This window comes from Brachyistius frenatus, unplaced genomic scaffold (genome assembly GCF_029030835.1).
Source record: "Brachyistius frenatus isolate BFR_SWC_R1_liver_20210118 unplaced genomic scaffold, ASM2903083v1 Contig_5, whole genome shotgun sequence".
NCBI classification, from domain to species: Eukaryota; Metazoa; Chordata; class Actinopteri; family Embiotocidae; genus Brachyistius; species Brachyistius frenatus.
Genome location: NW_027210604.1, coordinates 4,308,726 through 4,333,492, shown reverse-complemented (window position 1 = coordinate 4,333,492; position 24,767 = coordinate 4,308,726). Strand labels below are relative to the sequence as shown.

The 24,767-nt window shown below is 39.5% G+C and overlaps 2 protein-coding genes across 3 annotated transcripts in view; one reads left to right on the top strand and one right to left on the bottom strand.

Annotated features, from left to right (window-relative positions):
• Window positions 1–21,129, top strand: part of sh3pxd2b (SH3 and PX domains 2B) — a 37,786-nt gene extending 16,657 nt beyond the window's left edge. The window contains exons 4-14 of one of the 2 annotated variants that reach the window (XM_069717836.1): window positions 248–324; window positions 5,717–5,808; window positions 10,417–10,442; window positions 12,439–12,570; window positions 12,776–12,877; window positions 14,030–14,113; window positions 14,949–15,066; window positions 16,753–16,964; window positions 17,275–17,321; window positions 17,434–17,559; window positions 17,712–21,129. In XM_069717836.1, coding sequence (XP_069573937.1) covers window positions 248–324; window positions 5,717–5,808; window positions 10,417–10,442; window positions 12,439–12,570; window positions 12,776–12,877; window positions 14,030–14,113; window positions 14,949–15,066; window positions 16,753–16,964; window positions 17,275–17,321; window positions 17,434–17,559; window positions 17,712–19,256 — 2,561 coding nt within the window. In that variant the 3' untranslated portion in view covers window positions 19,257–21,129. The remainder of the gene's footprint in view (window positions 1–247; window positions 325–5,716; window positions 5,809–10,416; window positions 10,443–12,438; window positions 12,571–12,775; window positions 12,878–14,029; window positions 14,114–14,948; window positions 15,067–16,752; window positions 16,965–17,274; window positions 17,322–17,433; window positions 17,560–17,711) is intronic. The other variant, XM_069717842.1, reaches the window with a different exon arrangement.
• Window positions 21,130–22,217: 1,088 nt separating this feature from the next.
• Window positions 22,218–24,767, bottom strand: part of stk10 (serine/threonine kinase 10) — a 39,043-nt gene continuing 36,493 nt past the window's right edge. Inside the window, exons 19-20 of the mRNA XM_069717825.1 lie at window positions 24,578–24,691; window positions 22,218–24,046 (exon numbers count right to left, since the gene is read on the bottom strand). Of these exons, the coding sequence (XP_069573926.1) occupies window positions 23,906–24,046; window positions 24,578–24,691 (255 nt within the window). The 3' untranslated portion in view covers window positions 22,218–23,905. The remainder of the gene's footprint in view (window positions 24,047–24,577; window positions 24,692–24,767) is intronic.

Genomic DNA, 24,767 nt, shown 5'->3' with positions numbered 1-24,767 from the left:
TGACCTTCAATATACCTCCAACTTTTTTTGTTGTTGCCCTCGAAAGGAGCACTATTCAGTTTGAAAAAGTGATGAGTTTTTGTTGTTGTTATTGCGACCATATATATCCTAAGGTAATTAAGGAACAGAAATAATCACCATTAACATAAACCTTTTACCAGTTTTTAATGATGACTAAAAGTGTTTAAATATGACTTGTCTCCGCTGTCAACATCTTAAATCTGTTTTTATCTTAACTTTGTTTCAGGGAAGATCCTGTTTAGGAGGAGCCATATCAGAGATGTGGCAATGAAAAGGCTAAGGCCCATCAACGAGTACTGCAGGGTGAGTGTACTGACCTGCGACTGAAGCCTGTGAATCATCTATTATTCTGTCATATTTCTTGTAGTGCATGAAAGCAACACCTACATAGAATAAGTTTATCCTTGCTAAGTGCTAAAATCAAGGTAGAAAGCACAGTGGTCAAAAGAAAAGAAAATGAAGTATCCCACCCACGTTGTATCAACATAGCCTTAAACTGGAACATGGAAAATAGTCTTTTTATGTCCTGTGTTTATATGAGCAACACTTGCCTGTTTCTTTCAGCACATTCAGGATTACATCGAGCGACCAGACCATTTTGTCTCTGAGAACTCATTTATGTTTGAACATGTGTTTGTTTGTGCTTTTTCTTGTGATAACTCAAACAAAAGGCCTAAATTTGACAAATTTGTACCCAATTACATTCACCTGAATCTCTCAAACACAAGGTTATATTGGCTAAGAATAAGATCATAGCCATTCTGCAAGATTTGCATAACAAGATTCATACGTTTGCATTGTTCCAAGAACAGCTGTATGAATAATGCAATCGCCCTTACCTTCTAAATTGGCACTGTGTGGTGTTTGCCGTGCAAAAGTCCCTGCAGCAAGCCTTTGTGACAGCAGGCACCCACCCTGTGCAGGTGTCCTAAAAGCTCCCCAGGTGCTCTGTTGCAGACTCATGACCTCCCTGCAAAAGGAAACACAGTAAATGAGAATTTTTCTCAAGGGTTCTGTATAAGAAAAAAAGTTTCTTTGTCGCTAAAGGAAAAAAGGATGTCATTGCACCACCCAAATTTTGGGTAAACCTTGTATGATCCCCCTCGGCAACGGTAGACCCTTTCAGTACAACATAGACGTGTCTGTTTAACTATCTGAAATACCACAGCTCATTCCAACAGTTTAAAAAGAAAAAGATAATGCAAAACATGCATTATCCAGCTCATTATATTGCTTTTTAAGAACAAGATTAATCACTTGACCTCAAAAATGCAAGTGTGTAATCTCTAGCTGCACTGTAGCAGAAGTATGGCCGTAAAAGTGCCATTAGCTAGCAACTAATTTCTTCCATTTTATTGAACTGTAACCACCGCAGCTTAAATTACATTATGATTGACGTACAGTTTTGTTTTTTTAGCCTCTGAAGTAAATTCAAACGGTAGTTTAAGGATTTTTAGTTTTTCTAAATGAGTTGTCAACTCTTTGTCTGCAGCAACCAAGATGCTTGTCTGTTTTCTTTTTTTATTCATCTACAGAGTGGATAGCTTGACCACAAAGTCACGTGATTTAGGTGCGAAACCGTGCTCTTTCAGAAATGGCAGGGAGCTCTTGTTGTAATATCATGTTGTGGTGGTTACTACCAGCTGAGATGTGCCAGAGGCTACGAGTCTGCTGTTGCTGAGCTTGTTCCAGTCAGCATATCCACAACCCTTAGGCTGTGTTTTTGCAAAATATTCACAGGCTTGCCTCAGGGCTCCTAACCATACACTCCTCCCTTTGTCTGTTTGAGAAGGAAAATGTACCTCTGACTTAGCCCTTACTCATGCATTTTCAACTGTTCTATCATTGGGTCACTTCTTTTCTCAATCAAGACCTTCAAGAAGCCATCACAATTACCAGTTAGTTTCTAATATGGAAATAATGGACAACTTCTTCCTTGATAAACACAACAATTCATAAGGCCTTAGACTGATGAGAAAAACTTTTAAGTATGATAAACAATGTTGAGGACTGGGGGGGGCTCCGTGTCATCTGGGGTTAAAGGAATGTACAGCTGGTGTAGGCCACAGCTTTAACCACTTATGTAAAGAATAAGAGTTTGGGGGAGGAATGGGTAGATTTGCGTGTTCATGTCTGTGAGTGTGGATGTTTATGGGAATAGCTGAGCTGGGCCAACTTTACGTTGGTGGCGCTGCTGCAGTCAAAGTTGTTATCGTGGGACTGCATGAAAAGCTATAAAAATGTCCATGTTGAAGATTGTTTAGTGGAAGAGTTTAATGGTCTTGGATTGGTTCCATATTAGGGCTGAGTAATGTTCATATTTTCACATTTTGACTTGACAAGAAATATAAATAAAATATAGAAAATAAAGAGACCAAGAGTTTAGGATTTAAGAATCCCTGCTAATTTTCGGTCGTAAGCACCTGTCTTCAAAGATGTCTTGGTGGGCAATAACTTTTTTAAAGCATTATTTTAGGACAGAGAATGTTGGAGCATTAAGTCGAGTGGAAACAGCTTGTATATAAAAGTGGACGCAGGTTCCGCGTCTGAAGAAGGAGAACGATGCGAAAGTTGTGTGTGCCACTAGTGTGTGCCTCCAAGAAGTCTCCGGCTCCACAGACTCCCATTCAACTTCTCTCATGAAATACAAAGTCAATCAATTTTTTTCCGCGAGTCATCATGGTGTTGTTAGCTAAAGTCCATCTTTCTTATTAGTTTACCGGTGGTCAATCTGAAAATAATCCTGTCATTAATTAAATTTGAGCCTCAAAAAGTGGTGTTTTTTGGGGGCGTGTCATTTTGATTGACAGACCTGTGGGCCAGTCAAGTTTCCATCACAAGTGGGAGGTCCTGGGGTGTTTAATCAGATTGAGTCACATCTACTGCTCGTTCCTCCCGAGATCATCCGAATATGGTTACTTCTAACTCCAAACCCTTACGAGCTAGCAAGATGGCGACAGCCAAAACCCGAACTTTAGCCCTCTTAACGGCCGTTCGCAAACCAATTGGTGACCTCACTGTTGGTTGCTGTTTTGGATAGAAATAAATACAGTCCTGTAATAATGCCTTTAAATTTGAGCCATGGAAAGAATTCAGACTTCAACACTGTGTATTACACACTCAGCATTACTTGAACCCTTTGATAGCATCTCGTAGGTCAGATCTCAGAATTCAGCTTTGGCGGTGAATAAAAGTTGTTACATCAACTGCAGGAACAAATCAGAAATTCACTGTAAGAACAGAATCATCTACTCCTTCATTCATGTAGTCAGGTTGGCAAGGTGAAACTTCATGTTTTTCTAATGGAAGTGCTGCGTCAGCCCTTCTGTTGTACAGCTGAGGTTTTTGACCTGACTCGTATGGAATTTCCCCAGTTGTGAAGCCTTATGTTTTTATCCATGTCGGGAAACACAACTCGGATAAAAGAAAGAAAGGAGTGGGAGGGAAAACATGGAATCAGGGATTGTTTACTTAAACCAAAACTGCTGAGCCAGGACCATGAGCCGGGTCACACAGCTTGAAGTAATGCATCACATCAAAACATCTATTAAAGGATAAATACATTTCTACACGACCCACAGTATTTATTTTTGAAACATAATATCGCAAATATCCTACAATCTAGAGAGCAGACAGTTTTTTTTTTTTTTTTTAAGAGTTGATGTTCCAAATATTGAATATTGAGAATATATTTACACACAGCCCTTTTTTGTTTAACAAAAAAAATGGACATTATTTAAGTTAATGATGCCCTTTTGAGACGTAACGGACGCAAAACACAACATCTTAAACCTCCCTTGTCGTTGCTGAGGCCCTTTTCAATATATGTGTCTACATGTGAAAAGCTACTGTGTGCAGATACAGTCACAATGTCCTGTACCTTATGAAGAGAGCTCTTTCATTTCCATGACATGTTTTTCCTTGGAGAATACCCACGCATGCACGCATGCGCACTTGCACAAACACGCACACAATTATCTTAATGTGGCCTCCTGTAAAGAACACCCATAAAGTCCATTTGCTGTAATGTACCCTGAGCTCCTGTCTCCTCCCTGGAGAGAATTGTAATGAGTGGACGGGCTGACGCGAGGAGAGAAATAAATCTAAAGAGACGATAGCTAGTTGAGGATGCACTCTGACCTCAGCCACGGTGCAACATCCTGGTTTACCATTCTGGTCATCTTCTGGCGAGAACCAGTAAAATCTCTTAAATCAGCTACTCAGCAAAACAGGAGAATTTGTTAAAGCGTAACAATCTTGTTTCTACCGTGAACCAGCAATGGACACGCGTGCACATTTTCTTTTGTAGTAGTGCCACTCCCCTCCTTCAACACAAGCTGCAGGCATGGACTTATGGTCGTAAGTATGACGAGGCAAACATGGCGTATGGGACAAGGACACTTGGGTTGGGTCTTTGGCTTCATTTCCATATCCGTCAGCCCTGACGTTATGTCGGTGTGTGTGTGTGTGTGTGTGTGTGTGTGTGTGTGTGTGTGTGTGTGTGTGTGTGTGTGTGTGTGTGTGTGTGTGTGTGTGTGTGTGTGTGTGTGTCAGAGAGTGCAAGAGGTGGACTCTGCTCCCTCAAAGGACAAAACTGAAACACTTAGTAGTATTAAAATCAGAGGTAGAGGCCAGCAGACGAGGCTTGATGGATAGCAGTGAGCTTCGCTTGCCAGCAAATGGAGGAGGTGTGGTTAAGCCCTGTCAGAAGTCGGAGACGGTCTTCACTGGCTCGTCCGTGTCAGTTATTTTGTATTCCGTTTCGTTGCTGCGCTTTAGTGGTTTGATTGAGAGACAGTGAAAGACAGAGGAGGACGAGCAGTTAAAAGACAGACTCTGGAGAGAACACAAAAAAGCGAGAACATGGCTAGTTGAGAGAGAGCGAGAGAGATGGATGGCATCAGCAAAGAGAAAACTAAATGTGGCTGTTTGTCGTTTTATCTGCAGCCGTTATGTCAAGGCTCATCTCTCTGCTGCTCGTGAGCCTCGACAGAAACATAAGATGAGGTAGGAAGGCGAGATGGATCAATCAGTTGAGCTTGAGAACAGAGGAGAGAACAGAACCAACTGGTGTGTCTGATTATTAGTGATATACTTATTACTATCGATGCACTTTTATTCTGAATATTGTTTTACTTTTGCTCTCTACTTTAAAAAATCAAACGCCTGTGGAGATACTATAAGTAACGATAACTAACTATGCAAAACTAGAAATAATATTAGAAACTAGTGGTTACCTGCTGATACAGGAACAACAAAAAAAGCTTTAACGCATGTGAAATTTGAAATCTGTTTACTCGTTAGCAAGAAATAATATGAACTATCTAACGAACAGAAAATACAAGACCAAAAGTATAATGTCTCTGTGATTGAGGGGAAGACAGTTACTGTACACTGCGTGGGAGTTATCCCACGCCGGACCTTTGAGGTTGGACAAACTGCATTGAAAAACTTACAACAGAAGAACGTTTGATAAAATAAGTCGCACCATGCAACATTTATCCCTGAACAGGAGGGCAATCTGTAAATGCCCTAAATACTCTTGTGTTGTAATTTCTTGCTCTGTGACATTATGCAGGCCAGAACCAGTGAGCACTGTGTTTATCTTCTGGTTGACTTCTGCGTGTACTGAGGTGATTGTACTTGTCACTTTGTGTGATGAACTCAAATTTCCTGCTTTCTTTTGTGCATGCAGGCCCTCATTCAGCTGCCCGTCTACATTTCCCAGTGCGAGGAGGTCAGAGTGTTTTTTGAAACCAGACCTGAAGACCTCAACCCACCCAAGGAGTAAGTACCACATATAGACACAAACAAACACACACACACACACACACACACACACACACACACACACACACACACACACACACACACACACACACACACACACACGCGCATATCCTCAAGAAACCCTCGGGCTCACTCACAATCGCAAATCATAGCTCCTCTGACTCATGTCACGTCACGTCACATGCTGTCAGCATTTACCCTCCATTCTGCTGCTAATTACGTACCACCAATGAGCATTCATTACACTCTAATGGATGGGATTTCATACCGTTGCACTAGTTCCTGTTGGGTTTTTCCCAACACATGTTAATGGGTCCATTTTTGGATGCTGAGTTTGCATTTGAGCATGTAGCTGCAGCTCAGTTTAACCACCGGGCTCCAGACAGCTGAGGCTGCATGGTTCTTCTGAAGGCGCGGAGACCTGCTTTCTTGTCACTTGTAAATCTCACTCGACACATTAGCGTCATACACAGCGCTGACGGTAACTATGTGCCAAGACGAAGACATCAGCGGGCAACGGACGGCAGCATCCAGCACACACCGTGTGCTGACACGCACTTAACTTCCCTCGCATGCCATGGTTAAAAATGTGTTGTTGTTAGAGTTACTAACACCTTCAGGGCAGCCGAGGTTATGGCTTCGCAGTGGGACTTACGTTTTTTTTTTTTTTTTTTTTTTTTACCATATAAGATGTTTTCTTTTCACCAACTGCTGTCAGCTGCCGCAATAGTTTTAACCTCTTTGTCATCACATACTCATGTGTGCTGTTGGGAAGTTGCCTCGGTAGGCAAGAAATTGATATGATAAGACCTGTGACGTAGGGCCTGGGAGTGCATGTTGGGGCAGCAGTAAAATAGCACATAAAAAAAGAGAGTGTTTTTTTTTTTTTAATTTGCAAATCTGGGTCACAGACAAGAGAGACCAGCACTGCGTCTCAATCCAAACCTCGAGCCTTTCGCAGCTCACGTCGGGCGAAGGCGGGGTACACCCTGGACCGGTCGGGACTTTTCAAATGAGAAATATTTGCGTATTCAGGATATAGCAAGCAGGTGTCAGTGTGTCCTTTTCGTGTATTAATCGTCCTCCCAGTCCCCTTGACATTTCATATAACTGCTGATGCGGTGAAATTGCTTTCTTTTCCAGTCATTTACAACACGAGCTCATATTTTATTTGGCCCGGAAGCCACGGTGTGTAACATTTTGGGATTGTAGCATCTTTAATTTGTTTTTTTTAATTAGATAATGAAATAAACATTACATTCACTGTGAATCACTGTGTATCTGGGACAGTGTGCATCTGCTGTCTGCTACAATGTTTTGAGACGTGATAATTTTCTAATTCTACATCTTATGGCTTTACTTCTCATTATAATACTTTATCTCTTGTAAAGTCTAGAGAAAAACACACTATAATGTAATTATTAACACAAAACCAGCACAATATTTTCCACTTAATATCATCATGCCTATCAGGAGTGACTTACACTGAGCGAGCAGCTGGGGGTTCTTGCTCAAGGACAATTAACAGGACATATAGCTGCTATGGGGATTGAATGTGAATTGGGTAATTCCAACAGCCTGCCATATTGTCATCTATAACGTGAATGGATTTAATGTCACTTTAAAGTGTGCCGTGTGATGCAGTAAGATACTTTACTGAGCTTACTCCATTGCTCAGGACCTGTGATTCGGGCTGAGAAATATATTGATATTATATGATATCATGATATAAGACTAGAAACAGTCTTAGACTTTGGATATCATAATATTGTGACATGGGTTAATTGTTGAAGAAAAATACATTTTGAACAACTCCAATGACTGATATAAAAGAAGACTCTATGTTTTGCACTCTAAATTATGACTTTATAAAGCGGTGGTATGTAATTTACTCAAGTACTGCATTCTGTTACAATTCTGGTGTTTTTGCCCTACTGGAGTATATCAATTTTACCCTACCCATACTTTGAATAATAACAGCTTTATAACAGTATATGTTTGAATGACGATTGTTATTAGTAAGTTTGCACAGTAAGATAAAGAAAAGCTGGAATGAGCTTAAAGAGACGATGTATTATAATATTGTAAATATAAGTGAGTATATAGAATGGTGAAACGATAAAAGCTTGCTATAATTGAATATATTTACCTTACAGGGTCATTTAGTGGATATTACTTCTGTATTTACAATGCAGTGGTTTTAAATTATATCTTGTGCTACTTTTATTTTGGTAAAAGATGTGACTACTCCTTACACCACTGGTATTGTAAACCAGAGCGAGGAAATTCTTATGACAGTATTATTTGCACATGCAGTCAATATGCACAGCCAAGAAGAGTTCATATTTGTCTCCTCTTTGATGTGGGGAAACTTTTCACAGCCAGCTGTCTTTCAGTTTTATGATTAAAATCGGACATAGATCTCTTAAATCGCAGCGGTAAATGTCCGATACCAAATGAGAAACATATCTGAAAGCCTGTCAGCGGACTGCTGATCTGTTTACGTAGTTTCTTTCACCTCTGCCTCTCTTTCTGTCTGCTGCACTCTTTTGCTCGCATACTTCGTGTGAGCCAAGGGAGGACTTCACGTCCTCCCTTGGCGGAGGTTGCCAAGGACAGATAGCTCTTTACTCCTCATACAAAACCCCAAGCATGTGTTGGGTCGAGGCAGGAAAAAGAGAGGGCGCATTTAGTTGAGGCGGACAAATATAGGAAAGACCTTGGTTTGTCTTTATTGAAATTGGATTACTGCTTTCTGCTAGTGCAGCCTGTTGTTTGGCTGGCTGACAACAGGCTGGTGTACAGATACAGCAGCCACTGTGGGAGAAGATTTATCGTGGTCTATAAATCTACCGCGCCGAGAGAGACATGTTAGACTTTCTCCTTAAGAGCAGCAAAGACGAGAGGAAAAGGGAGGAGCAGCCGAAGAGGAGAGGAACAGGAGAACTTGATCGTAAAGAGGAAGTCGATGGTCACGAAAAGAGGGAGGAAGAAAAGTGTCGAAAAGAGGAAGTGTTGCAGCAAGACTGAGGCGAGGAAAAGTAAAGGAGATCATAATGAAGAAAACAGAAATACATGGTGGATCAATAGGGAGGCCGGGTGGGGGATAGAGATTTCATGAATCATTAAAATCAGAGTCCTCTGTGATACAGCACCTGTTTACTGTAAAGTTTGGCTTCAGGTGTAGAAACTTGATAGTTTTTATTTTAATGGGTCTCCTGGAATCAGAACCCAGAGCAGCTCTCCTCCTCTGCAGAGGCTTTGATAAATGCCACCTCATTTTCTTTCTTTTTTTTCTGTAAAAGCAAACCCGGTGTTTGCATGTTCTCACGGTTCCTCTGCAGTCATAGTTTGTTCTCCCATTTGTCATGTTATGCGTCATAGTTAGCTGGGGTTAATGTTCCCATGAAAGGTGGAATTGAAATGGGCCCTACCGATAACCAGCCTCGGAGTAACATGAAGACATGTATGTGGGAGGAGTTATTTCATTTCTTTACTAAACTAGTTAAAATAACCACATCAGGCCAAGGATCCAGGTCAGTGCATGCGCCCGCTGCGTTGCATGACCCTGGTTTCACCTTAGTAGAAAAAGAAGCAAGCAAAGGACAGACATATGGTACACAAACGTTCTTTTCTAATGATCAGAATCATAGGCACTGCTTTGGTTAGCCAGCCTGGGTATCTCCTTTTATAGTACATTAATGGCCACGCTCACGGGTGAAGATTTATTGAGACTTAAGTCTCTACAATTAACAGTTCTACCGATCGAATAACGCTTTATGTGGCTGAGAGCGTTCATGTTAATGCAGGGAAACGAACACGGAGCAGCTGCCAAGGAAAATGATCGAGGGAGATGAATCAGTGAGTTAATAGATGTGGAGGATGTGAGGTGGAAAAAGGAAGGCAATGGAAGGACATAAAGTAAAGGAGAAATCTTTAGACAACAAAGAGGGAGAGACGGCGGGAGGGAGAGAGTAAACTGCTGAGCATTAGCCACCAAAGACTTTGAGGCATCTGGACGTTGAATCAGTTTCTGACTGCTGCTGCGGAGCGATGGTCTATTTATCTGGTTAATGTCTAAACCAGAAACAGCAGATGCTGTATTGTATTTTACATCATTTTAGAGATCGGCTATCTGGAGGCTCTGTATTCACAATGGGTCTCAGAGACGGAAGCAGACAGATGCTTTTCTCCTATATGTCTGTTGCATATTAATAGATCGAACGGGAAAAGACAATGTTATTAATTAGTATTTATTCTTGGGAGAAGGTGTAGTGATCGGTGTATGTGCATGTGTACAATTCAAAATCTAATCAACTGAACTTTATTTAAAAAGCATCGTTAGTGCTGGTTTGCCAAGTGAATTCCAATAACCTAAAACATCACCAGTAACAAAGATAGAACTCGTAACGACAGTAGTAGTACAAATACAACAGTGCATAAGTGCATTAACCAAACATCTTCTGGAAACATAAGACTAAATTAGTTTCTCTGAAGCAAAGTAATGATTAAAAAAATACGGAGTCGGATTCACTAAATAACTCTGAGGTTTTTTGTTTTTTAAGTTTTTCCAGAATTTATGTGTTGGTTTTCTCTCCTTGACAGGGACCCCATCGGAAAAAAGAAGTCAGGTAAGACGCAACTTTAATTCTGTATTTGACATGGAAATAGGATTAGGTGGGACTCGTGTTTTATCTTGTCTTTTTTGGGGGGGGAATACAAGTGCAAAGAAGAAAAATAATCCAGCACTTTGTTGCGTCATTGCTTTTATTTCTTTTTTTTATATATAAAAAAAAAAGAAGTCTTCTGTAATTCCTCTGTAGTATATAATATAACATTATCTCCATCTAGTGGTCACAGTTTTACACACAATCACAAGAACATTTATTTTACTAGACCAATTTTTTTCCTTCAACAAAATCCCATTTTGTCTCTACTTCAATGTCTTGAATGTTTTGTTTTTTTCTACAGTTGACCATTAACGAGCAAGGAAACGACCTTAAACATTGTCTTTCTATTTCCCTTCCTAGATGAACTGATATCCTCTCGGTTCATCTATTATTCTTACGTTTGCATTCACGTAATTTTTTTTTCTTCAGTTTTCTTCTCCATTCATTTTCCTTTCCATCAGGGTTTGTGGAGAGAGCGACTACTTTCCTAAACCGAGGTAGTAAACACGCTGTCATGCTCGGTCGTGCTGTGTGTGTAACGCGGCCCCCCCGGCCCGGCGCTGGTGGGGTGTGGCTCTGTTGAAGGCTCGGGGCTCACATTGGTTGCGTCACAATATAGCTGGTGAATTTTAGAACCCACTGGGCTCCTGTCTTGGCTGGATTTATGTTAGTCGTGTTGGTTGCCAATATTTGTCTGAATGTTCCAAATTTCATATCCACATTGTTTTTAGGCTATCTTTAGCTAACGTTCACAAGTTTAGCGAGTTTTCCTCCCAGTCTTGCTTTTAAGAAATATTTGCATTACTAATATTCAAATTGACAAAAATTGTGACTCTATTGCAAATTAAGAGATGCATTTTTTGTTGCTGTTGGTCCAACCCATTTTTCTTGGCTTGCTGCTGCTCACTGAAGGATGTGCATTAAAAGACATTGTGCTGTGATGGTGTAAGGGGAAAAAAAACCAAACGTTTGGAATTTTCCATGCGTGTACTTTTTTATTTATTTTCATATTACATGCTTAATGCTAGTTTGGTCAGACTCATTTTCTGTCCGTGCGTTACAAACTCACATTTGTTGAAAATGTGTCCAACAGCACCTTCAGTGATCGGCACGCTGTCCTGGATATTAATGTCCCTTCACCATTCCTCACCTTGCTGCAAAAGTTTAAATGTTAAAAACTTTGTGTCAACCAAAAGGTAATTTTGTTTGCACATTTAAAAACTAGAATTAGCTTGACTTGTCAGCTTTTATTCTGGTTATTTCTACATAGTAGAGTCACCGTGAGACGAGTAATTTCCAGTGGTTGTATTGTGAGCCCTCGTGTGTTAACGTAGATAGAGCTCATGCTGATTTGGTGCTGACTTTGGTGGTGGGTCTTACTGGTAATTTGTCTCTATGGTGAAGTCACAGCTATGTTGGTGAATATATTAACAATCTAAACTTTTTTCAATCCGTACCCGACGCTCTCCCAAATCTCCCTCCATTTCTCTGTCAGCTTCTTGTTTCCCCTCACGCCGTCTTTCCAATCACTTGTTAATAGCTTTTGCACAAATTGTAACCTTGGAAATATGAGTTGTTCACTTACTGTAGCTCCCTCGTGATTTTGCCCGTTGTGTAAAGATCAGGCTTAAATTGGGTTATTTGTGAAGTTCTTTTAAGAACATACGAAATCTGGCATTTCAAAAGGTCATATTACATTTGGTCAATGAGATACAAAACCTTTAAAGGTCAGTACCTCAAAACCACACAGATGCAACCTCATGGTTCCAAGTCTATAGACATTCCTTGATTAGCAAATATTACCAAAGGTCTTCGGTGAATGTTAGAAGATATTGAGTGGAGGCTCTTTTTTTTTTTTTTTCACAATATTGAGATTTCATTCTTGACTCACTTAAGAAGTGAGCAGAAAGAAGAAGTCAAATGAACTTCTGTTGTGATTTTATTCCCTTGTTAACAGGAGATTCCACCTCAGCAGACCCTCTCCTCCTCGACCAGTATGTGGCAGTAACGGACTACGAGAAGCAGGAGAGCTCTGAGATTAGCCTGCATGTGGGCCAGGTGGTGGAGGTCATTGAGAAAAATGAGTCAGGCGAGTTCCATAAAGTATCCTGTATACCGTCAATGTTTTCACAAGTTTTGATAGTGCCAAGATTGCCAATTTCATTGTTCTGCATACCTGTTACACGGAGTAGGCAAACATAACTCTCAGACATGCATTTCAACCACGAATTATCACTGATTAGAATTCCATGAAGATATTTTGTATATCGTGTGTTTGTATTCTTCTCATTCAGGGTGGTGGTTTGTGAGCTCGGAGGATGCCCAGGGCTGGGTCCCTGCCACCTGCCTCGAAGCACAGGATGACCCCGATGACTTCACTATTCCAGGGGAAGAAGGTACATAAAGCCTCCCCTATGGCTCCTATTTATTTATTTATTTATGTTCAGATTTAATATTCTTACAAAAAAGAAATTGTGAAAAATCTGTGCAAGTCATTTCTGACCATTTGGAATAATGAGAGTATTTAGGAGTTAGACTGTCCTTGTACGTCATTTTGACAAATTTGTGCTGTTGTCCTTTCATTGCCTTCTAAAGTGCAACACACACCATGAGCACCACATCATTTGTTACGCCGACAGCTGTAGCACACACAGTAGTCAGTTGATTGATGATGTGCAGGAAGTAAATGTGAGAAAGTTTCTACTTTTTTCTGTGAGTGTGGAGATGTGCATTGACACCAAGACTCTGGGAGTGTGTGTTAGACTGAAGAACAGCAATCCAAATATGTTCAAACACTTGAATTATAGAACACTCATCAATATAAATATGTGCAAGTAATAAATTAAGGTGAAACTAATTTGCCATCTGAAGCATAAATTGACATTCTGTTTAAAAAGCCCCGTGAACATGTTGAAAGAACACTATCGTATGATACTGTACAGCACACTCTAGGAGCCACTGTACAAATTACAGAGCAGTTTCAGGTTTTGGCGAGCCTAAGAAGTATGTGGTTTAAGAATAGACGCTGCGCTGTCTTTGTTGGGCAAGTCAACCACATCTAACATCTACATTCGCTGACATTATAGAAATATAATACAAAAACAACAAGTTTGCAGTTGTTGAGCTAGAGCATAAATAATAATAATAATAATAAAGCCAATCGGCATCAGTTTTTCAAGTTTCCCTCTAATGATAAATGTTTTTATATATGTATTGTGATATTAAAAGAGTATGTCGCCATTTGTACTATTTCTGGTGCAGAAGTATGGTATAGTTGTATCACCAACATACTGGTAAGGGGTCCCCCCCAAAAAAAAAAAAAAAAAATAGTCCAAACTAGCATGGATAAAAGCTGTAATGCAATGATTAGAAAACATCAAATTTGCACACACCTCAAGGGAAAGCACCATATAGGTCTACGAGGTCCATCAGTACTTCAAATGCTTTCGTTTAGGATGATTAAAAAAAAAAAAAAAAAAAAAATCCCCCTGATGGCCTATGTAATGTTCACTTCCTATTTTGCCCCACTTATTGTGCTGGGATGTCAGTGCCTCGGAGATTCTGGTCACTGCCAAGGCACGTGGGTCGCCGCAGAACTTTAGGGGATCTATTCAGCACAGGCTTTGGGCAAGGTGGAGCGCACGCCTTTCTTTCCCCCCTATACTGAATGTGTGCCTGTGTTCATACACATGCATACTGTGTGCATGTCTGTCCATGTGTATGCATGAAGTGGATGTTGCATGAGTGACCCAAGCATGTAGATTAAATCCTTGCATGAAAAGTGCATCGTGTTTATGTTGTTAGAAATTTTTAAAGAAAATAGATACATAAGAAAACTGTGTCATTTCAGTTAACCAGCATTAATAAACACTTGATTATTCACTATCAGTAGTGTAACATACATTGTCTATAATATATAGATAGTAATACAAATGGTAGAAATTCCTACGTTTCTTGTGCAGTAACAACTTTGTCCTGTTTGTGGTCAGTATTTGTGGAGGATGAATGTGTGTTTTGTGTGTTGCAAATTTGAATCTTACGTCTTCTCGCTCCACAAGATGCTGCTCAAGCCTTGCCTCATTTGATTAAGTTACACAAAGTAGAACTTGTGTATATCTGTCGCAACTTCAGCAGCTCATCCTAAATCACATGAAGGATTGGGAGAGGTTTTTGAACCTTTTCATTAGAAGGGTTGTTGACATTTCAAGTGCTTAACAATAAAAATAAATTTAAAAAAAAACAACTTAAATATTGATATATTTCCTTCAGTTTGAATTTAAAGAAAGTTACAGATTGCAACTTTAATTTTGAAACGCTACACACTGTCTCGCTGTGTTCTTTGCCTCCCCCAGCTATTTCCCTACATTAGCATCCATTTGTGTTACCCTATTTGTGAACCTTTACACAGTGATCTTCAAAACACTGTGTTCTTACATTTAATAATATTTTTCTTTTTCCCAAATCCAGAAGAAAAGTATTCTGTGATTTACCCGTACTCAGCCAGGGACCAGGATGAGATTGACCTGGAGCGAGGCATGATTGTCGAGATTATTCAGAAGAATTTGGAAGGCTGGTGGAAGATCAGGTAGGTTTAAATCCGTGACATTAGTTATTTTGAAAGTGGCACCAAAAAGCATTTGGGCAGTTAATCTGCCATCATAGGGGCATAAAAAGAGAAGGCGCTCTCACCAGACCTATTGTGGAATATGAAAAAGAAAAGCATAGGATGACTGCAGCGATCTGGCAGGAACATAAAATGACCCAAGATCACTGACGTAGGGAATCACCTGTTAAAATAATCTTATCGTGATTGGTAAGAACAATAGAAATAAACTCATAAAATTCAAGATAAGAAGTTGATAGTTGAAGGCGACAGACAGTCACGATGAGTACAGGCTGTTGCGATTTGACAGCCATTGCCAAGTATTTAAATGTTAGAAAATCACCGAAACGGTAGCGAGTACACGTAAAATTACCAGAGAAAAAAAACAAAACTATCCCACCCCTTTTTTTTGTTTTGTTTTCTGTATTTGAGTATAGAAAGGTAAAATCAGGAGAAGATTCCATCAAATAAGCTGAGGCAGTAGAAGTGAGCCAGGTTTCAGATAAAAATAGAAAGTTAAGACCATTTTCAGAAATAAAATGATGAATATAAGATGTCTCGCTGGAGAGGGACCTCATGTCCAGAAGCGCTGACTTTATCGGCTCGGGTTTGATCTTCACCGGCTCCGTCTGTGTCAGACGGACTTGTCGCCGGATTGCGTTTTCTGACCGGAGGGATTGGACTGACATTACTCTGCGAGACTGAACTTTTGTGAAGACTTGCCCGGTATTTCTTTGCGTTATGGCGGCAGCTGATAATAACCAGAATAGAGATCGGTGCATTGGCAGCTGTAGAAGTGCAATGGTGTACGTGCAGCTGTATCTATTGAAAGAATCATGAACTCTTAAGTTTGCATCCAAAATACCTTTGCACACTTCAAAGACATGCGCTAAAAAAAAAAAAAAATTTTTTAAATGATTCAGACAACAGAAGTGGATCTTTCGGAGGGATGATGATTCAAAGCGTATGATGCATGTTGAAGGAATATTTAGCCCGGGAGAAAATAAAAGTCCCACACAGTTCTGGTGCTCCGTCCGAGTCCAAATGGGATGTGTTCAGGCACCGTATTTAGCTGTACGTCACCCACGTTTTGGCAGCGCTCACGAGCCCGGAGCACATTTAAAATCCAGGAAAATAGACTTAACGTGTTAAAATATGTTTTGGCTTGCGTTTACGGTAAATACAGCGGGTGAAATGTCAGCTGTTACGTCACCGGTCTGCTGGACTGATTTAAATTAAGAGCATCAGACACGTCTGGGACGGATGTCTGAAACCGTTTATGATTTCTTCACGGCTTTAGAATGGTGTTCCCGGTGCTCTGACCTAAATACCATAGTCAGCTTCTCGAGACCAGTTTAGATGAAGTGAACTATTGTCTATTGTTTAAAACCTAAGAAACTTCCTTTTGTGGGATGTGTGCTTGGAAAATGCGCTTTTGCTATCTGCCTTTAAAATTAAAAAAAAAGATATATATAATTTAATAATCCAAGGTAATTTATAACATTTTTAAGTTTCCAAGTGCTTTTTGGGCCCCGAGTATCTTCGATAATAATTGCAGAAAAACATACTTAACTAATGGATATCATTGTACAAACTGCTGTTAAGTCTACTCGGTTAATCGGAGTAGCTCGACTGAAGCCACTGAATGCACATCTCCCCTTCATTCAGGTACCAGGGCCAGGAGGGCTGGGCCCCAGCATCCTACCTGAAGAAGACTGAAATTCAGAGCCAGAAGCAGTCAGCAGGCGCTGCTGCCCATGCCAGTACAAACGACCTCGACGGGTTTTCTAAACAAAACCAGCAAAACAACGCAGCCAAGGAGAACCGAGACAACAGCCAGAAAGAAAACAGGCTCTCGCTTTTCTCTGATATCAACAAAAGTAAGTGAATTTACCTAAAAAAAAAAAAAAACACTTTTCTCACTTAAGTATATATATATACACTGTAAAAAGGATGCAAGGAAGCTGGCACACAAGTGACACATTTTTATGGCCATGATTTGCTTTAGGCGTATTGTCCAGTCACAGAATAGTCAGAATACCCAGAATGCGCATTACAGCCTAAATGCTTAATACGCAAGAACTATTTAGTACACATTGCAGGATTTCAGATGGGCCGTGTGTGTTTCTTCTTTGCAAACATTAACTCGTTGTGTACTCGTCTTTTTTTTTTTTTTTTTTTCCTCCACAGAAGTGGGATCAAGACACAGACCTCCTCCACGCAGAGATCTTACCATTGTAAGATTTTACACAGGGGTGATTCTGGGCATCCTGAAAATAGCTTTCGGTATTTCTGAGGAAAAAGTTCTTCATCAATTTAACCATTACGTATCTCTCTCCCATCCCGCAGCCGCGTGGTTCGAACCTTCCGAAGCCGCCCATTCCTCCTCAAGTTGAGGAAGAGTGCTACACCATAGCCGACTTCCAGACCACCATCCCTGATGGTATTAGCTTCCAAGCTGGAGTTAAAGTCGAGGTGGGTCAGGCACTGCCTAAAGTTGTGTAACAATAAAGTATGGAAAACGTTTTCAGTGAAACATTTGGTTTGAATGAAAGCATGTTATTTTTGTATATTCATTTACTTTTGTAAATAATTAAAAAAGTTTTTCGTCACTTTTTTCCTACTAGGTGATCGAGAAGAATTCAGGTGGTTGGTGGTACATCCAGATAGATGACAAAGAGGGCTGGGCACCTGCCAACTTTATTGACAAGTACAAGAAGACCAGTAACGCCTTGCGACCAAATTTCCTTGCTCCGCTGCCCAATGAGATGGAGAAGCTCAGGCTGGAAGACGGTGGTTCTTCAAATGTTTCGGGCACAGATGACAGCTGGTCCAAGCCGTTACCAGACGAGCCCTCCACAGACCCCGAGTCCTGTGCTCGGCCTAAGCTTAGAGATTGGAAGTCCGGTGCCAGCAAGGGCGCCACTGCTTTCTCCGGGCCTTTGCCCCCCGCCCCGGCCGCCCCTCCACTTGAGGAAAAGCCAGCTCTGCCACCTCGAAGGGAGTCCATCAACAAGAGCTTTGAATTGGAGGTATCGGAGAAACCAAGATTGGATAATTCCAAGCCTCTGCCCCCAAAACCCCCAACTCCTGGGGTCATCATGCCACTGGTTCCACCCAAGGCAGCCCCTTTCAAACCAGACAAACCACCGGAGACCAAGAAAGAGGATAAGAGCAAAGCTCTTCACCTTCGAAATGAGATGGGTCTTGAATGTGGCCACAAGGTCTCTGCCAAAGAGGTGAAGAAATTTAATCTGAAACCTGTACCTAAGCAGCCACCAAAACCCAAGTCGGAAGTACAGGAGGAGAAACCAGAGGCGCCCTGCCCAGCAGTGTTCATGAAGCCCAAGCCGGTGATTCGACCTAAACCTGTTCCCGCAGCCAAGCCAGAACCCCCAGCAGAGAACAAACTAGATATCACCAACCTGAGAAGCAAGTTGAGGCCATCAAAACCTGCAGATCTTGGTTCTGCGTCAGCTGAGGTGAACCACCAGAATGACACGTCACCAGCAATAAACAGCTCCCACCCGAGTTCACCCCCCAGCTCTCCTCCGATCCACATCCCAACTCTCAACAACAGTAAGTACTCTGATGAGCCCAAACTCCCTCCGAAACACATGAATGGTCACAGCCAGAACACCTCTTCACCCCCTGCAAAACCAGCGGTGCCTCCCCACAAGGAACCCCCTCAGAGACCTCCTGCCATGGCTCCAAGGAGACCCCCTCCTCCAAAGAAAACCGATCCGTCAAGCCCAACCGAATTCAAATCTCCACCCGCTCTGAAGGAGACCCAGGATGCTCCCAAGGTTGCACCACCACTCCTTAGCAGACCCCCTCCCCCGAAACCCAAAGGGTTTGTTCAGGCACCTCCCAACAAAGAGAAAGAAGAGTCCAAGGTGAATAAAGTCCCGATTCCTCCCAAGCCACCGTTGAAGAGCGAGAAGCCCGGGCCGCCCAAGGACAAGCTTCCGCCTTTACTAAAGGAGCCCAGTAAGGACGAACTGTATCTAGCTGTGGCAGACTTTGAAGGGGATGAGCAAACATCCAACTTCAAGGTGGGTACAGTGTTTGAGGTTCTGGAGAAAAACAGCAATGGCTGGTGGTTCTGTAAAAATGTAGGAGAAGAAGTCGAGAGCTGGATCCCCTCGAATTACCTGAGCAAGAAACCTTAGGCAGTAAATGTGCCGTCAAATATCACCGTCCAAAAAAAATAAAAAAAATAAGTAAACTAAGGATTTAGATGAACAAACTTATCACTAGTTTCTTGCTACCTAGCATTTTTTTTTTATTTTATTTATACGTACCTTTTTTTATTGACACATTTTGTTAGGTTTCATTTTGATAAAGATATTCTACCTACCAACTGAACCAGCAATAACACGTGACCTTAAAAGGTTTTGTGACGTTTACTCATTTTTGTTTTTAATCTCGATATTATATCAAATCTTTGCTAAAAAAAAAAAAAAAAACATTACTTGCTTTTGTTGCCATATGTCACAGCCTGTGTCAGTCTTGCCATTACTCCGGCTAGACACAAGAACAGCAGTATATGTATCGACACCTTTGCCTTTTATGATACGGTGCCTCAATATTATATGCAAAGTGCTTCAGTGCTTAATAAACTGTATGCAACTGTAGACATAGTCCTAGGTGGAATCTTGATATCATTAGACTAAAAATCAAGAATCCACATCGCAGGAGGTTAGACCAGATGTTTAAATCTAGTCGGTGTTTCCCCAGCAGGAGACAAAAAAAAAAAAAAAAAAAAAAAATCATAAATTACTTCAATAAAGACTGCACATGGACTCTCTGGGGGAGTTCATTGACTACATCTAGGTTACAAGTGCTATTAGCAATTAATAGAAGATATATCGTTGCCAAGTAGATGTGCTGTTTGTTATACTAGAGATGTTGTTTTTTTCTGCCATTGTAATGCTTTTCTTCATTGACTGCATAATTAATGTTGCGGCGATTTGTAACGGATGTGCACTTTTGTTCAGTTCAGGTATGTTTAAGGTTTGCACACACTGAGGGAAGGGGACAATTTGCCACTCTCCATTTTAAATTCTTAGTTTTTACTAGCCATTCTATTAGTCAAAACATCCACTTGAATCCACAATCTGTAAAGATGAGGCTAGAGTATCCAAACTGAGGAGGGTGAGAGGAGGCTCCACGTCAAAGCATTTGAACATAATTACGTTATCTCGCACCCAAAATTTGAGATTTGTAGAATGTGAAATGCAGAGCACATCTGCATGTCTGACCACGAACAATTGAAGATCTACAGTGATTTGTGCAATGCTTTACAGTATTGTAAGTGTACAGTCTGTTCTTAACCGAAGTTTGGTGCTCAAATAACAACAAAGTATGACCATTGTATAAAAATAATGTTTTAGATGGATGCTTGACTGGTCTCAAGCATGGTCAGAATGCAAATTATTTTTTATTGTACAGTATAATGAGAGTCATATCTTAACTGGTGTCACTTTTCTTTGATGGTCCATCTAGTAGTCTTTTTTTTTTCTCTGTACTGATAAAGGGGTTGGAAGACGAAAGGTCTAAGAAGGAATTTGATTAGTTGATTTATGAGTGGAAAAACTTTTGTTTTTTTTTGCCGTCAACAGATTAATGAAAAGTATGTCAATTTAAAAAAAAAAAAAGGTATATGTGAAACAACTGGCCACTAATTTTCCATCAAGTGCCCGTGGTGGTCCATGGTTTTGGAGATAATTAGACAACGCTACAAGCTGTAACACTGATTCTGTTCTGCTTCTAGTTGCTATAATGTTACACCACCGTCTAGCTATATTTGAAATGACAGTATGTCAACAACTAAAAGATATGTTAATTTTAGATGTAGCTGAAATTACATGGTTCAGGTGTATTTTATGTGGACAAAGGCAGGAAGGTATAGCACAAAGCAAATGTATGGATTGATGGTATTATTTCAGTATTGTAAACTATTTACTTGTTTATTATGTATTTTTCATTAAAAATGAGTCAGCTTTTGCTTTAAGTCAATAAAGGTTTTGATTTTTCACTTCAGATGTCATACTGTTTTAATCAAGAAAAGAACCAATCAAAAACCAACATATTATCCTTCTTGAATTAAAGTGAATGTGCCAGATCGCAAGAAATTCTCTCAAGACATTCCTGAAATAGTGAGTTCTAGAGAATGAACTGGCAAGATGAGGACGGATGTGAGCTCATATTGACCTTTGACTTCCAAAATGTGTATATGTCATCCTTGCATCTAAGTGAACATTTGTGCCAGATTTAAAGAAAATATCAAACAAAATGTAATGCTGTAATATCTCGTCCAATATATTTAAAAAAAAAAATCATACTACAGCATGTTGAGGCTAGTAAATGTCAAAGAAATTTCATAGTTTAGCATGTCGTCCAAAATATTAAAAACAATACCTAGAAGTAATGTTGTCCAAAATATAAAAAGTCGTAGTATATCATGTCGTCCAAAATATAAAAAAAGTCATGTTATATTATGTCTTCCAAAATATCAAACAAATGTCATGGTACAGTGTGCCGTCCAAAATATAAAATAAAAGCCATACTATAGTATGTCATCCAAAATATTAAAAAAAAAAAAAAACATTATAGTTCAGTATGTAGTCAAAATATTTTAAAAAAAATGTCAGTATAGTATGTTATCCAAAATATTTTTGAAAACCCTGAGTATATGTCATTCAAAATCTCAAAAAAAACTTCATACTATAGTATCTCTTCTAACATATAAAGAAAGTCATACTACAGTATGTTGCCCAAAATAATAAAGAAATTACTATAGGTATGTTGCTCAATATATATATATTAAAAAAAGTTGGAATAGTATGTCGTCCAAAATATCCCAAAAATATCATAGTATGGTATGTCATCCAAAATATTTTTTAAAAAAAGTCATACTATATTATGACGTAAAAAATATCAAAAAGTCAAACCATAATGTCATCCAAAATATAAATATATATTACATAAATATAATATTTTCTCCCTGCTTTTCCCCCCCCAAATCGTTCTATTCAATGAACTATTAAAAAAAAAAAAAAATGGCCTAAATGTGTTCATAACGACACCGAACTGCTGCTTCTATTGCAAAGAGTGTCCACCTTGATCCATGAATTTGAAAATCTGCATTTATTAGGAGTTATTTACAACAGTGTTCCTTCTGATACAGTTTCATTCACACTCGCAATCCCTCCACACAAATAATGTTAAGTAAACTGAGGCAGAGAGGAAGACATAGATGGAGCCATTAGGACAGAAACATTTTACAATAAATTAAAATACTTCTGAGATGGAGATGAAGAGAAAATAATTAAAGCTGTACCTGATTTCTGACCTTATTCAGTGTAAATATTAAGGGCAAACTGCTCTATAAAAAAAAAAAAGAAGACTTTGTCTCAATTAACAAGGCAACAGGTTACATCGAGAGGCATCTTACAGCAGACTGAATTTTTGCACCGCCTTAAAAAGTATATACAGCGTTATGTCCCAAAAGATCGTTTGAGAAATTAAACCACTCAATTATTGCTTCTGAAATAATACAAAAATATATAAAGAATTGAATCATTTTTTAGCCAAATATGTTTCTTTCAATAACTTTGATAGATCTGGTTGTGGAGTTACAGTCTTCGTGTTATTCTCCCTCTCAGTGCAAAGGAAGGCAAAGTTTAATAAATATAAACCTCTTTAAGCTTAGCAAAGACATACATGTAATATTGCACATTGGTTAGCAGGCAGTTCATTTACTGCACACGGTATAGCAATTGTCACTTAATATATTTTTAAATCACCTATATAACATCCTTCAAAAAACAACAGTAATGTGCTTTGGCTTTGTCAGTTCCCATCCAGTGTTACTGATTTTACAGTAAAAAAAAAAAAAAAATACAACAGAAAATAACCAGTAGCAATGTGAAAAGCAAGTAGTCTTCCCTTGTTTGTTAAAATCAAATTCCTAAATAATCATTTAAGAGAAATCAATAAATTCTAATAACTTTGGATTCAGCCTCACCCCATTTTTTTTTTTTTTAAAAAGATGCAAAATTATAGGCCATCATACCATGGGCATTGGTTAAAGAGAGAAAGAAAATGTCTAAATTAACATTTACAGTGATAAATCAATGCGGTTCTTTATTAGTCAGAAATAAATAAAAACAGATTTTGGCAGCCATGTTGACAAATAGGTTAACTGACCATGGCATTGAGAAATGGGGAAATAAAGGTCAGGAAATCATTACATTTTGGTCATATTTGGAAGACAGCACTGATAATTTGAGATTGAGATTTGAAAAGTGCATAATTACTGCCTCACCAGTACTCATATTTTAGCCTTTTTGTCAGTTAAAACAAAAATCCCTGGCCCAGGGTTTTGGACAATAAACAATGAAAAGTATTTTCTTTAATATTTACTTATTAAACAGATTATTTACTTTGGTATCTTCAACTGACTAAAATTAACAGCCACTGTATCATATTATTCTCATATTTCACTGGTGAGCAATCGGAAGGGGACTCAAAAGGAAATAAAGACCCCGTTTGGGATATTAAGTGCGAGTCAAGTGAAGCACACGAACACAATACAAAACCTTTTTCCGAAGGGAAAAAAAAAAAAAAAAATCTCAAAACATGATTTAAAACATAAATATTCACTAAAAAGAATAAAGAAACCTAACGGAGGGATAGACTCGCTGCCATTACTGGCAAAGCAAATTTAAACTGAGGCGGCAGACGATTGGGTTGTGTGTTGGTTCTAAAAGTGGGCAGGAGATGATGGTGTGTGCAATGTCACAGCATCTTGTTATTATGTGGTAGAGGAGTCTTGGTAAGGCACGAATTTGGAGAGTTTATTGGGGGAACTGGGGTTTGGGCAATCGGAACTCTCGCCCATCCTGAAGAAAGCCTCCTGCTCTCTTTTCTTTATGTTCAGGTCATCCTCTAGGGCCTGTGAGGGTGGAAACCAAAATATGTATAATAAATTACAGCACCAAGATGAAAACCTTGTTGATGTGCAAAGACATAAACACCAACAGCGATTGGTAAGGCGTTATGAATCATTTGATTTATCCAATTTTACATACATCTAAAGGTTGAATATTTTAGTACCAAGATGGGGGGGGGGGGGGGGGACTGTTTATATTGTATTCCTCAATATGTTTTGCATTCTTTACTTATTTTAAAGATGAACATTTACGGTAAAAACAAAACAAAAAAATGTATGCAACACAGACATAGCCAATAATAAATATATATGTATATATGTCGAAAGGAGCCAGGGCAGCTCTCTCTTGTATCAATCCACACCGATTAACATTTCAGTGGCGCTTTTAATGCGGATTCCTGGTCAGCCTTCTTGCACACTTTTGTAATTTCATTATGTAAAACGTGAATATAACGCGTGTCGTGTTTTTTTTTTTTTTGGGTGTAGATATTGAAATTGTTTTTTGTGTAACAAATTGTGACAGGAGAACTGTACCTTCTTTCTGGGCTTGAGCTGATCCCTCCAATCCTTCAACAGCTGGTTGTTTTGCTCGTCCAAATACTTGAGCCTCTGAGTTTCATTCTCGATGAGCAGGTGACATTTCTCATTCTGGAACCCAAAACAAACTTATTAGCAACTGCGGCTGGTTATTGTGCCAATTCGGCGCACTAGTGTGTCCTATAAA